At 69.1% G+C, this 16,215-nt stretch overlaps 1 protein-coding gene across 1 annotated transcript; it reads left to right on the top strand.

The window, feature by feature from the left end:
- Window positions 1-4,354: 4,354 nt before the first annotated feature.
- Window positions 4,355-14,524, top strand: EMID1 (EMI domain containing 1; the record flags this gene model as incomplete). Its single annotated transcript, XM_084217016.1, has 15 exons — window positions 4,355-4,500; window positions 6,727-6,840; window positions 6,917-7,020; window positions 8,460-8,546; window positions 8,640-8,701; window positions 8,806-8,917; window positions 9,170-9,268; window positions 9,432-9,569; window positions 10,086-10,172; window positions 10,256-10,308; window positions 10,389-10,442; window positions 11,060-11,104; window positions 11,186-11,230; window positions 12,315-12,405; window positions 14,271-14,524. 15 exons carry the CDS (start codon window positions 4,355-4,357, stop codon window positions 14,399-14,401), a joined length of 1,368 nt encoding a protein of 455 aa, XP_084073142.1. The 3' UTR covers window positions 14,402-14,524.
- Between the last annotated feature and the right edge of the window lie 1,691 nt (window positions 14,525-16,215).

Below are 16,215 nucleotides of genomic sequence, written 5' to 3'. Positions count from 1 at the left end.
GTGTTTGTGAACGGTGACGGGGACGCACAGCCACGGTGCTGGCCCCGAGACGCCCACTCCTCCTCTTCCTCCTCGTGTCCTGCTGCTCAGCCCACGTCCTCGGTGGCTCCACGGCTGTCCCCGCCGCCCAGCACGTCGCTGGTGGCAAGTGAGGGGGGTGTCACCTGCAAAACAGGGCCACAGCGCGGGTCACCCCGGGTACCGCCGGGCGGGTGGCAGCTGGGGGACCGTCCCCATCGCCCCGCGGAGCCGGAGGGCAGCGAGGCCGCGGTGCCCGCAGCCCTGGCAGCGTGGGCTGCTTGCCAGCCCCGGCCGGCTGCCGGCCTCCAGCATGACAGAGGGGACAACGGGGACGGGGGGGACGGACCACCCTGATGACGGCCCTGGGGGGCTGCTGAGGGTCCCAGGAGCCCGGGAAGCCTCATCGCTTCCCCCGCCGGGGCTTTGGGCGCCGGGGAGCCCGCGGGCCCTGGATCCCGCTCCAGCGGCCGCTGATTTATGATCTGCACTGCAGGCATCGGGCTGGGGGTGATCCCGGCCCCCCGCTGCCGGCCGGCCCCCAGCCCACCCACGGCAGCCCCCAGCCCCACGGCGGTGGGTGGGGGGCCCGCGCGAGGGGGGATTGGCCGCACAAACAGGCGGCAGACAGAGGGACTGCCACGGCCGGGCACACACAGACACACTGACACGGAGAGACACGGGCACACGCGCTGGCACACGCACAGCCGGGGACACGGACAGACAGCGGGACCGACAGAGGCGCGCGGACGGACGCGGGGAGCCACGGCAGCACAACAACCCCCCCGCGGCCACACGCACGGCTCGGGCTGGGCTGTGCACACACGCACCGCGCACCCCACACGCGTGTGCGCCCGGCCCCGCGCCCGCCGTGACCCCGAGCACCGCGGAGGGGGGGGACCCTCACCCCAGCCCCGAGCCCCCCCGGCACCGCGCGGCGGGGACGATCCCCGGGGCCAGCAGCCCCCCCAAACCGGGCCCCGGCTGCTCTTCGTGGAGGGGGGGTTGAGAGACCAGGCCCGGCCCCCGTGCACGGTGTCCCCCCCCCGCCGCACGGCAGCCCCCCGGTGCAGGGTGCCCCGCCGGTGGCCGGTCCCCCGCGATGCACGGCAGCCCCCAGGCCGCCGCCGCACGGTATCCCCGAGCACGGCAGGCTCTCCCCGCTCGGTGCCTGTTGTGTGCCCCCCTGGCGCGCGGTCCCCCCCATGCATGGCAGCCCCCGTGCCTCCGGAGCACGGTCCCCCCGAGCCACGGCAGCCCCCCCGGTGCCCCGTCCCCCCGCCCCGGTGCCCGGTTCCCCGCGATGCACGGCATCCCCCAGCCCGCCGGTGCCCGGTCCCGCCGCCCCCCGAGCCGCCCCCCCGCCCCGCCATGGCCGCCGCCGCCCCGGCCGCGGCCCCCGCCCGTTACCTCCGGCGGCCGCAGCCGCACCGGGACCCGCAGCCGCACCGGGAGCAGCGGCGGCGGCGGCGGGCGCGGGGCCGGGCGGCGGCAGCGCTCAGCCAGCGCCAGGCAGCCACCGACACCGGCACCGGCGGCGCGCACGGCCGCGGGCGCCCGAGCCGGGAACGCGCGCCGGGAACGCGCGCCGGGGAGCGGGGGCACGCACGGGGGAGCGGGCATCAGCACCGGGATCGGGCACGGGGGAGCGGGCATCGGCACCGGGATCGGGAATACGCAGAGGGGACCGGGCATCGGCACCGGGATCGGGAATACGCAGAGGGGACCGGGCATCGGCACCGGGATCGGGAATACGCCCGGGGGACCGGGCATCGGGACCAGGGTCACGGTCGGGGAAGCCGGGACACGCGCCGGGGACGCGCACTGGGACCGGGTGTCTGCACCGGGGACACGCACGGGGTTGGGGCGGCTGCACCGGGAGCCCGCCCTGGGATCGGGCACCCGCACCGGGGCCAGGCACTCACAGCGGGGACACAGGATGGGCACTGTGGGGACACCCTCGGGACAGGCAGGGGACCAGGTGTCTGCACCAGGGACCTGGCCTGGGTGTGGGCAGCCACCGTGGGGGCACTGCAGACCAGGGACACCCACCATGACAGGGCATCCCCCGCGTGGGGGACCAGGGACACACACTGGGGACTGAGCATCTGCCCTGCCACCAGACACCCCCACTGGGGACACACACTGGATGTCCCCATGGGTGGCTGTCCCCCAGGTGTACCACCCTGCTTGAGGGGACACTTCGTCCCCCCTTAGGACAGGTGTTTCCCACAGTCTTGTGGGGAAACTGAGGCACAGGAGGTGGCAGGAGGCCCTGAGCCACAAAGGCACCCCAATATCTGTCACCTTCAGCCCAAGGGCTCGTGGCTCTGCCTGCCAAGGGACAGATCTGGGGACAGATGTGGGGATGGGAGCTGTCACTCTGGCTGAGACCGTGAAAGGAGGGAGGGGAGTTGTCATGGCTGTGCCTGTGGAAGGACAGATTTGGGGACAGGGGAGTTGACACAGGGGTTGTACCTATGGAGAGACATCTGGGGACAGGAGAGCTGTCACTCTGGTTGTGCCCATGGAGGGGCAGATTTGGGGACGGATCTGGGGACAGGAGAACTGTCACTATGGCTGTGCCCATGGAGGGGCAGATTTGGGACAGGGTTAAGGTTGGGTTAGGGTTGGGTTGGGGGCCTGGCAGCGGTGGCCGCGGTGGCCTCGCAGTGCCACCTGGTGGCTTCGGGCACGGAGGGGGTCCTGGGTCGGGCATGGGGACCCCCACCTGTCCCCACGGTGGGGGACTCGCTCCGTGCCAGCCCGCACGGGCAGGGTGACCCGCTGACTCGTGTGGGGCTGGCACCCCACGGGCAGGGACACGGCATGGGGACATGGAGATGAGATGGGGACATGGAGACAGGACAGGGCATGGCAGAAGGACCTGGAGCTGGGGTGGAGACACAGCCTGGGGACAGAGGTGGGGACATAAATCCAGGGCAGGAGCATGACATGGGGACCCGGAACCAGAGCAGGGACACAGAGCTGGCACTGGATAAGAGGACATGAAGCTGTGATAGGAACACAGAGTGGGACAGGGCCGTGGCACAGGGACCTGAGGCCACCCCAAGGAGCCCTGAAGGGGCTGAAGCCATCAGACAGGGGGTGATCCCAGGGCCGGGTGGGTGTCACTGAGGGCCCTGGGGACAGCCGAGGCTGGGCCCTCCATCCCTGTGGGGACACACACGTGCCTCACCCGGTGCAAGTCCCTGTCCCCACGCAGGCCCCCCCCGGCCCTGGGCGCCGCCGCCGCCGCTGCCGTGTTTAGTCTGAGCAGGAGCGCGGGTGACCTTCGGCTGCCGCGGCACCCACGAGGGTAAACAGCCCCGGGGCCCTCCCCAAGGACACCGGGGGGGCGCAGGGTGGGGGGGACCCCAAGGGGCACCCATGGGTGGGGGTCTCTGGGGGGAGCTGGGTGCTCCTGTGTGCCCACCGCGGGTGGCTGGGCAGGGTGGGGGATGGGCTGAGGACACCCCCACCCACAGCCCACAGAGGACAAGGTGGGGGGTCCCGGGGTGCTGCCACTGCAGGGATGTGTCCCCAGACAGACAGACAGACAGACAGTCTGTAGGGCCCCCCGGCGGGGACCACCCGCCCACACACACACACACACACACGCGGTCTCCTTGCACGCCCCGACACGGGGACCACACACACGCACACACACATGGCAGAGGCAGCTGGAAGAACAGCAGGAGACAGACAGACGGACAGACAAAGAGGCAGGCAGACAGACAGACAGACAGTAGGGTGGGTGGGTGGGTGGGTGAGCACACGCCCGGGCCGTGCACGCACACGCAGGTACAAACGCACCTGGGTGTGCACACGCGTGTGTGAATCCGTGGGCACACACGCGTGGATTCCGCCTGTGTAAAAGTGTGCAAAGCAACGGACAAATGCGAATTTCGTGCGCACACGCGTGTGTAAATCCACGCACACGCACAGGAATGCACACGCAGCTCCCGCACACGCGTGTGTCCCCAGTCGCTCCCAGGGGGACCGGTGTCCCTCAGCCGGGCCCAGCCCCGCATCGCGCCCCCTCCCCGGGGCCCCACCTCCCCCGGCCCCCGTTCCTGCCCCCCCGGGCCGGTTTGCCCCCCCAGGCTCCCAAACTGCCCCCGCACCCCGTGCCCGCCCCGCCAACCGGACCCCTGTGCCGGCGGGGCGGAAGGCGGGGGAACAGGCGGGGGGGCAGGCGGGGGGTCCCTCCTCCCTCCCTCCTCCTCCTCCATCCCTCCTCCATCCCTCCTCCTTCCTCCTCCCCTCCCCCGCCGCCCGCTCGGTGCCGGTGCCGGTGCCGGTGGCCGGGCAGCGCCGAGCCCCGCGGAGCGGCATGGCCGGGGGCCGGGGGTGCCGCCGCCGCCCGGCCCTGCCCGCAGCCCTGCCCGCAGCCCTGGGGCTCTGCCTGTCCCTCTGCCTGCTGCTGCCGCCGCCCGCCGCCGCCTGGAGCCCGGCCCTGCTGCCGCCCGCCGCCCGCAGGTACCGGCACCGGGGACACGGGCAGGCGGGCACCGGGGCAGCATCGCCTGCTGCGGGGACCGGGGGCCCTGGGTACCGGGTACCGGGGGGCACCGGGGGGCACGAGGCACCGACAGCTGCGGGTACTCGGCACCAGGGGCGTCAGGGACCCGGGAGCTCCGGGCACGGGGGACACCGGGGACGTAGGGATGTGGGCACCCGGGAGACTCCGGGGATCTGTGGGTATCAGCCATGGGGGCATCGGGTGCAGGGGGCATCAGGCACGGGGTTCTGGGGGTACTGGGGGGTTCTGTACCAGGCGTGGGGGCACCACGGACCGGGGGGCACCGGGCACTCCAGGGGGGGGCTCTGTGGGCTGTGATGCTGGAGCTGCTGGGGCAGGGGTGACTGGGGGCACTGGGAGATACTGGGGCCAGCAGGATTTCCTGGGGGTTACTGGGGCCAGCAGGACTGACTGGGGGCATCAGAGCTGCCAGACTTAGCAGGGTGCCTTGAGGTGCTGGGGTCACCTGGGCATTTTGGGATTCTGGGGCTGCCCGGGCATACTGGGGCTGGGGCTGCTGGGATTACTGCGGTTACTGGGATGGACTATTGGGGCGTACTGGCGCTACTGGGGCTGCCGGCACTCCTGGGGCTGCCTGGGCATACAGGGACATGCTGAGGCTCCTGCGTTTGCCTGGGCAAATTGGGATCCTGGGGCTGCCTTGGCGTGCTGGGACTACTGGGAATGCTGGGCATGGTGGGGCCCCCTGAGCATACTGGGGGTGCTGGGGCTGCCTTCTCGTGCTGGGGCTGCTGCGAGGGCTGGAGTTGGTGAAGAGTGAATGTCCCCAGCCCCAGGGTCCCCAGCCCCAGGGTCCCCAGCCCCAGGGTCCTGCCCGCCCCTTGGAGGTGGCCCAGTCCGGGGTTCTGTGGGCGCTGTGGGGGGCTCTGGTCTCTGTCCCGCCGCAGCGGCGGCACGGGGGGGGGTTGTTTACAGGAAACCCTTGGCTCTGGCCGTGTCTCCGGCACCGGATTGCCGGGACCTCCCGGTTCCGCTCGGCTCGGTGAGGCGACGGGCAGAAGCCGCCTCATTTCCCCTTCCCCTCCCGGCCAAGCCCAGGAAGCCCCCGGCGCCTTGGCACAGCCCTGCCGTGTCCCCCCGGGACCCCCAGGCCAGCACCCAGCACCCAGGAGCCCGCACCCCATCCCACCCCATCCCTCCCTGACGCATCGCTGCGATCCCACGTGCCCAAGCCGGGGGCACAAAGCCAAGCGGCTGATTTGGGGAACGGGAGTGGGATTCGGAGCCAAGCCTGGTGTGGGCTTTGCCCCGGCTGGGCACAAGCCCTGGCAGCGGAGCCCGGAGCCCCTCGGTGCCAGCGCGGGGCCGGGTGGGCCGGGGTCACGCCGGGCCAGGCGGGCGCTCACATGCCAAAGCCTGCCAGCTCCTGCCCCGCTCCTGGGAGGGCATTCCCCCCGGGAAACGAGCCGGGACCCATCCCCATCCCATCCCATCCCAACAGGCATTTCCACAGCTGGAGCTGGCACCGCCCAGCAGCTGGGTGTCTCTCCAAGGGGGACAATGCCACCCGGGACCCCCTTGGCGTGGCAGGGTGGCAGCGGGAGCGTGGCGACAGCCCCGGCGGGCTCTGTGCCTCCAGAGCCCTGGCACGGCGCCCGCCTGGGACGCTGCCCGGCCGGAAAGCCCTGTGCCACCCCGCTGTCCCCCCCGCCTCCGGCACCTCCCAGACAATTGTCCCCCCGCGGCGCCCGCTTGTCCCTGCCGCCACCGCCTCCCTCCTTGCAGCGCTGCAGCGGTGCCGAAAAGCTCATTTTTTGACCCAAATTGTGCAGCCTTTGAATTCAGAGCTGCCCAGGGTACGGCGAGTCCTTCCCGCCGCGGGGATGGGGACATCGGTGTCATGGCACCTGTGCGTCCCCCTCTGCAGGGGGAAACTGAGGCAGGGGTGCCCGGGGAGGGGGTGGGCAGAGCCTGGCATGTGGGGCAGAAGAAAGGAGCCTTTGTGTGGGGTGGGCTGGGGGCACGGGGGGGCTCCGGGCCCGCTGCAGGCCGGCCGGCGCCAGCGCTGCCGGGAATGCCGCAGGAATGTGCGGCCCCACGCTCCCCACGGGCACCCCAAAAACCGGGCACGGGCACCTCCCAGGGTGACAATTCGGCCGGCAGCACCCCCGTGGTGTCCCTGCAGACACCAGGGCTGGTGACATCGGTGGTTTCCCTTCCAGCAACTGGTGCTCCTACACGGTGACACGGACGGTGTCGTGCCACGTCCAGAACGGGACCTTCCTGCAGAGGGTCTTCCAGGGCTGCCGCTGGCCCCTGGCCTGCAGCGGGGGCAGGTGAGCGGGGTCCCCTGGGGGCAGGGACAGCCGGGGTGTCCCCAGGACCGGTGTGAGCCGCCCCTCTGTGCCGCAGCTACCGCGCCGTGGTGCGGCCCCTCTACAGGGTGACATACAGGACACTGACGGCGCTGGAGTGGCGCTGCTGCCCCGGACACGGCGGAGCCAACTGCGAGGAAGGTGGGAGATGGCCTGGGAGAGGGGCAGGGCGGGGAGGTGGCACCCAGGAGCTGCGGGACACGGCCTTGGGTGTCACTGGGGGTGAGGAGAGGGACCTGTGGGTCCGTGGGATGGATGGATGGATGGATGGATGGATGGATGGATGGATGGATGGATGGATGGATGGATGGATGGATGGATGGATGATGGGTGGATGGATGGATGGATGGATGGATGGATGGATGGATGGATGGATGGGTGGATGGATGGATGGATGGATGGATGGATGGATGGATGGATGGATGGATGGATGGATGGATGGGTGGATGGATGATGGGTGGATGGATGGATGGACGGATGAGGGATGGATGTAGATCCCTGGCTGGGGCGGTGCATGGACAGTCAGGGGGACAGGGGTGGGCAGGCAGTGGGACGTGCCTGGGGTGGGGAACTGAAACAGCTGATGGACGGGGTGTGGGTGGATGGACAGATGGACAGATGGACAGATGGACAGATGGACAGATGGACAGATGGACATTCCTCAGCATGGCAGTGCCCACAAGGGAGCGCAGGCCCCCAGCCACGAGGGGCCGGGTGTGGGTGGGCATTGGATGAATGGGTGCGAGGCTGTGCCGTGTGTGGGAGGACGGGCGCTGCCAGCTCTGACAGGGGGGTCTTTGTCCCCATTGTCACCACATCCTCCTCCTCCTCCTCCTCCTCCTCCCTCTCCCCCAGGACCCCAGTGCAGGTCCCAGCCCGGCCCCGGCTCTGTGGGGGCTGTGAGGGCAGTGGGTGGCACCCAGGGGTGGGGACACCCTGGGGTGGCACCGAGGGTCTGCAGGGCAGTGGGTGACACGGGGGGTCCGGAGGCAGCTGGGTGGGTGCAGTGCTGGGGGAGGTGGGGGGTTCTTCCTCCTCCTCTTCCTCCTCCTCTTTCTCCTCCTCCTCCTCCTCCCTGCATGCTTGGCCGCCTGCCCCACATCTGGCCCCACTTAGGGCTGTCCCCTGCAGCACGGCGGTGGCCGTGCCGGGGTGGGGTGACAGCGTGGGGGGGCTCGGGGGCCACCTCTGCTCCAGACACCCCTTTCCTGCCGTGCTGGGTGGCCCCAAGCCACTGTCCCCGGGATCCCTCGGTGGGGACAGGGGACTGGGACACCCCGGGGTCGGGGGGTGGGGTGGGCAGTGTCCCCAGGACTGTGGGTGGGTTTGGGGGTTGTGGGTTGGGGCCATCTGCTGCGTGGCCAGGGAGGGTTTTGGGGCCTCGTTCAAGACCATGGGTGGGTTTGGGGGGATCCCGACTCAGGGTTATGGGTGGGGTCGGGGGTCTGAGGCTCACCCAGAGCAAGGATGGGGCGCTGCACCCCCCAATGTGTTGGAGGGAAGTACAGCAGGAAGCTCCCCCACAGGAGGCGATGCCCCACGGGGGGGTCCCCCCGTGCTGACCCCCCTTTCCTCGGCAGAGGCTCACACCTCCCTCACCCTGCGGGACCCGGGGCGCCCCAGCGCCGCCCCTCGCCGGCCCCCCCTGCACCCCACGGCCTTCTCAGGTGGGTCCCTCCCTCCCCAAACCCGCTGGGCTGGGCACAGAGGGCCGGCTGCCCCCCATCCCACCGCCCGTGCCCCCCGATTTCCCCCCGCAGGGTGCCTGAACTGCAGCCGCGTCGGGGAGCTGACCGCCCGGCTCGCCACCCTCGAGGCGCAGGCAAGTCCCGGTCTGGGCTCTGGCCACCTCCCTCTGCTGCCCCCGAGGGGCACAAGAGCCCCGGGGGGGTCACCCTGCTGTCACCCACCCCGTGTCTTTGGCAGGTGGCCCGGCTGGCGGTGGCCGAGCCCCCCAAGGGCAGCAGCCCGGGCAGGGGGCCCGAGGCCGGGCAGCTCTGGGGGTCCCCGGCCGCCCGCGGGAGCCCCGGGGATGACGGTAAGGCAGGGTGACAGTGACAGTGACAGCGACACTGGGAACGCCCCTGGGTGCTGTCGGTACTTTGGGGGGCGCACCCCTCACTTCGGGGAAAAAGCCAAGCCGTCCTACCGCAGCTGTCCCCAGCGGTGACACTGAGCCACCCGCGGGGACAGGCCAGCTCTGGGGAGGGGCTGGGGGAGGGGGTGCGGGTGGGGGGCACCCCGAGGGGCTGTCCCGGGGTCCCCCCCTCAGGGCGCTGCTGTGCCGCAGGGAGACCCGGCTGGAGGGGCCCCCCCGGCCCCAAGGGCGACGCGGGAGGACGGGGATCCTCGGGAATTCCCGGAGTGAAGGGGCCAGTGGGGCCACCAGGTACTGGGGGACAGTGTGGGGGGACCCCAGCCCGGTGCCTGGCCCGGCCGAGCCCCCCCTTTCCTGGTGGGCGGATTTGGGGGCTCCGTGCCGCAGTTTGGGGGCTCGGAAGGGCTCCAGCGCTGCACAGCCCCAATCTTCACCCTCCTCTTCCTCCCTGCAGGTCCCCCCGGCCCCCCAGGACCACCCGGCCGGGATGGAGCCAGGGGGCTCCCCGGAGAGAAGGGGTCCCCCGGCCCCCCCGGCCCCCCGGGCCCCCCTGCCCCTGTGGGGCCGGCGATTCCCCGGCTGGCCGAGCCCGGTAAGGGGGGCTGGGCTGGGGTTCCCCCCAGAGTGACCCCAAAAACGGGGCTGGGCTGGGGCAGGGCTGGGCTGGGGGTGGTGTGGGGACGTCCTGGGGGTCACTGGGGTCCCGGGGATGAGATGTGGGGCACTGGGCAGAGCTGGGGAGCCCCAGGCCATCATTGGGGTGACATGGATGAGATGTGGGGCATTGGGCAGTACTGGGGTCCCCCCTGCCATCTCTGGGGTTCAGAGAGGAAGTGTGGGGCACTGGGCACAGCCGGGGACCCCTGAGACCCCCGGGATTCCAGGTATGAGGAATGGGGGGCACTGGGCACAGCCGGGGACCCCCTGCCAACATTGGGGTCCCAGCAATGAGATGTGGGGTGCTGGGAAGAGCTGGGGCCCTCCTGCCATCATTGGGGTGACAGGGATGAGACAGGCAGGGCAGGGGAAGGTGGTCCCCCCGTGTCCCCAGGTGATGCTGGGGCTCAGGGGGGCCCTGCCCCAAACATCCCCCCCATTGTCCCCCCAGGGGACCCCGTCCTCTCCAACACCTTCACCGAGGCCACCAGGAGCATCGTGGGGCCCGTGGGACCCCCCGGACCCGTGGGGCCGATGGGTGAGGGTGTCCCCCCCTTTGTCACCCCGCGAGGCTTTCGGGTGCCCCAGTGCGGGGCTGAGCCGTGTCCCCTGTCCTTGCAGGTCCCCCCGGCCCCCCAGGTCCCACCGGTCCCCCCGGGCCCCCAGGACCCGATGTAAGTGCTGGGGGGGGTGGGGGCAGGGCTGAGCCCCCGTGTCCCCCCAGGGCTGATGTCCCCACCGTGTCCCCGCACAGGGCAGGGCAGGAGCGCCCGGAGCTGCCGGGCCGCCCGGCGAGAAGGGGGACAGGGTGAGTGCCACGGGGACACTGTGACACCGGCCGGGGGGGCTGGCCGTGCCCCCCAGGGGGTCTGACAGCCTCTTTGTCCCCAGTAGCGTCCCCAGGGCCACCCGGGCAGCTGCTGGTGTCACCCGTGGTGGCCGTGTCAGGGTGGGGTGGCACAGGGAGTGGTTTGGGGCCACCTCTGCTCCAGACACCCCTTCCCTGCTGGGTGGCCCCACTGTCCTCAGTGGGGACAGGGGACTGGGACCCCACCGTGGGCTGTGGCCATGGGCAGTGTCCCCAGGATTGTCCCCCGCCCTCCAGAGCCACGGAATGGGGCCCTGGGGGTGTTTGGGGGGTGGGTTCAGGGCTGGGGGAAGATGTGGGGGGGCGGGTTTGGGGCTGAGGTGGGGGAAACCGGTGTGTGGCCGTGGGGACATTTGGGGGATGCAAGATTTGGGGGGGCTTGGGGTTGGGGGTTTGGGGGTTTGGGGTCTGGTGTGGGGTCATGGGGTGTTGGGGGGTTTGGTGTGGGGTCATGGAGGGGTTTGGTGCGGGGTCTCAGCCACGGGCTCTGCCAGCACCTCCCTTGGCGGGGCTGTGGCTGTGCCCCCCGGGTGCTGACGGGCTCTGTCGCCCCGCAGGGTCCCCAGGGCCACCCGGGCAGCCGCGGGCAGGACGGGGCGCAGGTACGTGGGTGGGTGGGGGGTCCCACCCCCTTCCAGCCCCCCGTGCCCCCCCTGCCAGCCCCTCTCCTCTCTGTGTTTCAGGGCGAGCCGGGCCCCCGGGGCGAGCCGGGCGAGAGGGGCACTTGGGTGAGTGGCACCGGCGACACCGGGGACGGGAGGGACACGCGGTACTGACAGGGGGGGCTGGGCTGGGAGGGGGATGGGCACGGCAGGACCCCGACACCCTCCCTGCTGTCCTCTGCATCTCTGGGACCCCAGGGATGTCCTCGGGGTCTCTGCTTGTTCCCACTGCCCTACAGCTTGTCCCTGGGTCCCCTTGGGGCGCAGTCCCCCCTGACCCCTCCCTCTGTTCCCCAGGGGGAGGGTTTGCACCAGCTCCGCGAGGCACTGAAGATTTTAGCAGAGAGGGTTTTAATCTTGGAAACAATGATTGGGCTCTACGGTGAGTAGGGGCACGGGGACCCCCGGGGTGACCCCCACCCCTGCCAGCAGGTCACCAGGTCCCCATGACATCACGGTGGCCCTTGGCCATCATGGCATCACCCACACGGTGGCATCGTGGCCAGCACTGGGGACCACTCAAAGGAAGGGCCACCAGGGTCCCCCCACCCTCACCCCCAGCTGGGCACCCCGAGCCCCCCAGGCACTGCCCCCCTCGGGCACGGACACCTGTGACAGTCTCAGTGTTGGGGACAAGCTGGTGGCCCTCTGAGAAGGTTGGGGACATGTCCCCCCACATTTTGGAGAGCCCAGGGTGCTGGGGGTGGCAGAGGGAGCACCCCAGCTGGGGACATCAGTGTCCCCCTGGACAGGTTGTGGACGTGTCCCCCCAGATGTTGGGGGGCTCAGCATGCTGGGGGACGGCAGAGGGAGCACCCCCAGGTCAGGGACACCAGTGTCCCCATCAGGGCACTGTCAGGGACATCAAGCCAGCACAAGGGGCCCCCTGTCCCCACGGACCTGCAGGGATGGGGGAGCCCCAGCACACTTCTGAGACTGGGAAGACCCTCCTAGGAGACCTGGCACCCCCTCCTCGTGCCCCAGCACCCCCCATCCCGCTGGGGCTGCACCCCTGCCATGCTGTGCCACCCCTGCCGTGCCACGTCCCCGTGCTGTGTCCCCATGCCGTGTCCCCACGCCGTGTCCCCGTGGCCGCGGCGGGGCCAACGCGCTCCGCTCTGCTCTGCTCTGCTCTCTCCCTCTCCCCCAGGCCAGTAGCTTCCAAACCCTCCTGCGGCAGCAGGCCCGGCTGGAGGTCCTGGCTAGAAGGGTCACCTTGCTGGAAGCCATCATCTGGCCAGGTAACCACGCCCTGCCCCGCGGCACCCCCGGGAGCGGGCGTGGAGCACGGGGGGCTGGAGCCGCCGGGAGCGGGCACCGGAGAGCCCCGGGGACTCGGGAGAGCTCGGAGACCTGCTTGGATTGAGAGGGGCAACCGTGGAGATCCTCCTGGATTGGAGAGGTGACCATGGAAATACTCCTGGATTGAGAGGGGCGACCATGGAGATCCTCCTGGATTGAGAGGTGACCATGGAGATCCATTTGGATTGAGAGGGGCAACCATGGAGACCCTCCTGGATTGAGAGGTGACCATGGAGATCCATTTGGATTGAGAGGGGCAACCATGGAGACCCTCCTGGATTGAGAGGTGACCATGGAAATACTCCTGGATTGAGAGGGGTGACCATGGAGATCTCTTGGATTGAGAGGGGCGACCACGGATATCCTCCTGGATTGAGAGGTGACCATGGAAATACTCCTGGATTGAGAGGGGCAACCGTGGAGATCCTCCTGGATTGAGAGGCAACCATGGAAATACTCTTGGATTGAGAGGTGACCATGGAGATCCATTTGGACTGAGAGGGGCAACCATGGAGATACCCTTGGACTGAGAGGTGACCATGGAGATCCTCCTGGATTGAGAGGTGACCATGGAGATCCTCTTGGACTGAGAGAGGCAAACATGGAGATCCATTTGGATTGAGAGGGGCAACCATGGAGATCTCTTGGATTGAGAGAGGTGACCATGGAAATAATCTTGGATTGAGAGAAGCTACCGTGGAGATCCTCTTGGATTGAGAGGGGCAACCATGGAGATCCTCCTGGACTGGAGAGGCAAACATGGAAATACCCTTGGGCTGAAAGGCACAACCATGGAGATCTCTTGGATTGAGAGAGGTGACCATGGAAATAATCTTGGATTGAGAAGGGCAACCATGGAAATACCCTTGGATTGAGAGGTGACCATGGAGATCTCTTGGATTGAGAGGGGCAACCATGGAGATCCTCCTGGATTGAGAGGGGTGACCATGGAGATCTCTTGGATTTAGCCATGCAACCATGGAGAATCTCTTGGACTGAGAGAAGCAAACATGGAAATACTCTTGGATTGAGAGGCGACCATGGAGATCCTCACGGCCCAAGGGAAATTCTGGAGCTCCACAAGACCGTGGAGAGACCCTCTCACTCCAAAGGAGCCCATGGAGACCCCTCTTGGACCGAGAGGAACCCTGGAGCTCTTTAGGGTTCAAGGGAGACCATGGAGAGACTCTCTCACTCCAAAGGAGACCATGGAGACCCTTCTGGGATCAGGGGGACCCATGGAGGTCCCCCAAGGCCAAGGGAAGCTCCAGAGCCCCTCTGGAACCACGGGAGACCATGGAGCCCCTCTTGGATTGGGAGAGGCAGCCACGGAGCCCCTCTTGGGCCAAGGCAAACCCTGGAGATCCCCAGGGTTCCAGGAAATCCTTGGAGAAGGGAGACCATGGAGACCCCCTCAAGCCAAGGGAGTTGACGAAGCCCCCCAGGCTCCCAGCAGACCTCGGGGACCCTCTCGGGCTCTCCCAGAGCTCCCGTTGTCCCCAGGGATGCCCCGGTGCCAACCCGCCCGTGCCAGGGTGCCCCCCGCCCTCCTCCCCCCTCCCCCTCCCCATTCCAGCTGTGCTTTTCCCGGGGGTGCCAGGCAGGGGTGCCAGCTGGGGGTCCTCGGTGGGCGTCCCCAGGGCTTGGGGACACCCAGAGCCACCACAGTGGGGCAGTGACCCCCATTTCTGCGGGACAGAACACCCACAGCACAGCCCCCACCGCTGATTTGGGGGGTTTGGAGAAAGGGGGGTGACATCCCACCCCCCGACACCCCCTTTTTTTTTTACCTCTCTCCCCGCAGAGCCAGAGCCCGGCTCGGGCAGCGGCGCCCCCGGCACGGCCACCCCCGGGGCGCCCCGCGGCAAGCGTGGCGGCGGCCACCTCCCGTACCGCATCGTCACGGCGCCCCGCCACGCCCGCCCCGGGCCGTGACAGGCCGGTCACCCCGGTCACCGCGCTGTGCCACCCTGGGGAGCCGGACGGGCTCACCCCCGCCCCCCCTCTTGGTGCTACTGGTGGCACGGCGCCCCCCACCCCCGCCACGCTTCGCCCCCATCGCCGCTGCTTGGGCCCCGGCAGGGACAGGCGTGTCCCCAACGCCACCTCTGCGCCCCCGCAGCTCCGGGGGATGGGTCCATCCCATCCCATCCCATCCTGAGGGGAGGGGATTGGGGGGCTGGCGGTGGGGACCCCCGGGCGGGGACCCCGCCGTGCCACGCGCTTCGCTGCTTTGGGACCCGCCAGGGCATTAAATGTCCCCAAATCCGTGTCCTGTGGGGTGGCTTGGTGTGACATCCCAGGGGACACGGGGAGGGATGGGATGGGATGGGATGGGATGGGATGGGATGGGATGGGATGGGATGGGATGGGATGGGATGGGATGGCATGGGATGGGATAGGATGGGATGGGATCCATGGGATGGGATGGGATGGGATGGGATGGGATGGGATGGGATCCATGGGATGGGATGGGATGGGATGGGATGGGATGGGATGGGATGGGATGGGATGGGATGGGATGAGATCCATGGGATGGGGTGGGATGGGATGGGAAGAGAAAGCACGGGAGAAAGGATGAGGAGGATAGAATGGGAAGGGATGGGTTGGGATAGAAGGAGAATGGATGGGAAGGAATGGGATGGGGTGAGGAAGAAAAGGGATGAGATGTGATAGGATAGAATGGGAAGGGATGGGATCCATGGGATGGGATGGGATGGGATGGGATGGGATGGGATGGGATGGGATGGGATGGGATGGGATGGGATGGGATGGGATGGGATGGGACGGGATGGGATCCATGGGATGGGACGGGATCCATGGGATGGGACGGGATCCATGGGATGGGACGGGATGGGGTCCATGGGATGGGTTGAAATCCATGGGTTGGGATCCATGGGATGGGATGGGATCCATGGGTTGGGTTGGGATCCATGGGATGACACTCAGGGAAACCCAAGGGACACATGGCTGTGCCATGGGACACCCACCCGCGATGTGACACCAACCCATGCAATATCACCCCAGGGACACCCACCCGTGTCACAGCACCCCTGGGACACCCCCCAAGTCCACGCAGGACACGCAGTATCTGCACCCCTCCCGTGTCCTCATGGGATATGGTGACGTCACACAGTGATGTCACACAGTGACGTCACTCCAACACGTTCACCACGTGTGCAGCGGGCAATGCCAGGCACAGCACGGGGACCCCAACCGGCACCTGCGGTGCCGCTTCTTGGCACGTGACCTGTGATGCCTGGTGACGTCACATACAGCCCAAGGCGTCACGCACTGGCAGGTGACACCGAGTGACCTCACGTGCCGGGAGGCGCCGTCAGGCGGCCGCGCGACACCCAGGGCTCACCGCGTGCCGCCGGGCACCGTACGTGATGTCACAGCGGCCTCGCGCCGCCCGTTACGCCGCAGTGACATCACTACGCCGACCATGACGTCACGCCCCCGCCGCGCTCCCCGCTCCGCCTCGCGGCCCGAGCGCCTCTTGCGCGACGGTCCCTAACGGCCGCGGGCCGTACCATCCCGCCGCCCGGCGGGGAGAAAAGCGCCCGGCGCGGCGGCAGAACCGCGCTCCGGAGCGGCAGCCGCTGCCCTCCGGGCCAGCCCGGTCTCCGCGGCCGGTAGAACCGGCGGGCGGGCGGCGGAGCGGGGCGGGCCGAGCCCCCGGAGCGCCTTCTCCCGGCCGCCCCCCCCGGCCGCGCGGTGGTGCGCGCGTCGGGGCCGGGCGGCGC

This window comes from Fringilla coelebs (assembly GCF_963513975.1).
Source record: "Fringilla coelebs genome assembly, chromosome: 17".
Classification (NCBI taxonomy): domain Eukaryota; kingdom Metazoa; phylum Chordata; class Aves; order Passeriformes; family Fringillidae; genus Fringilla; species Fringilla coelebs.
This window is presented reverse-complemented; position numbering and strand designations above follow the sequence as displayed.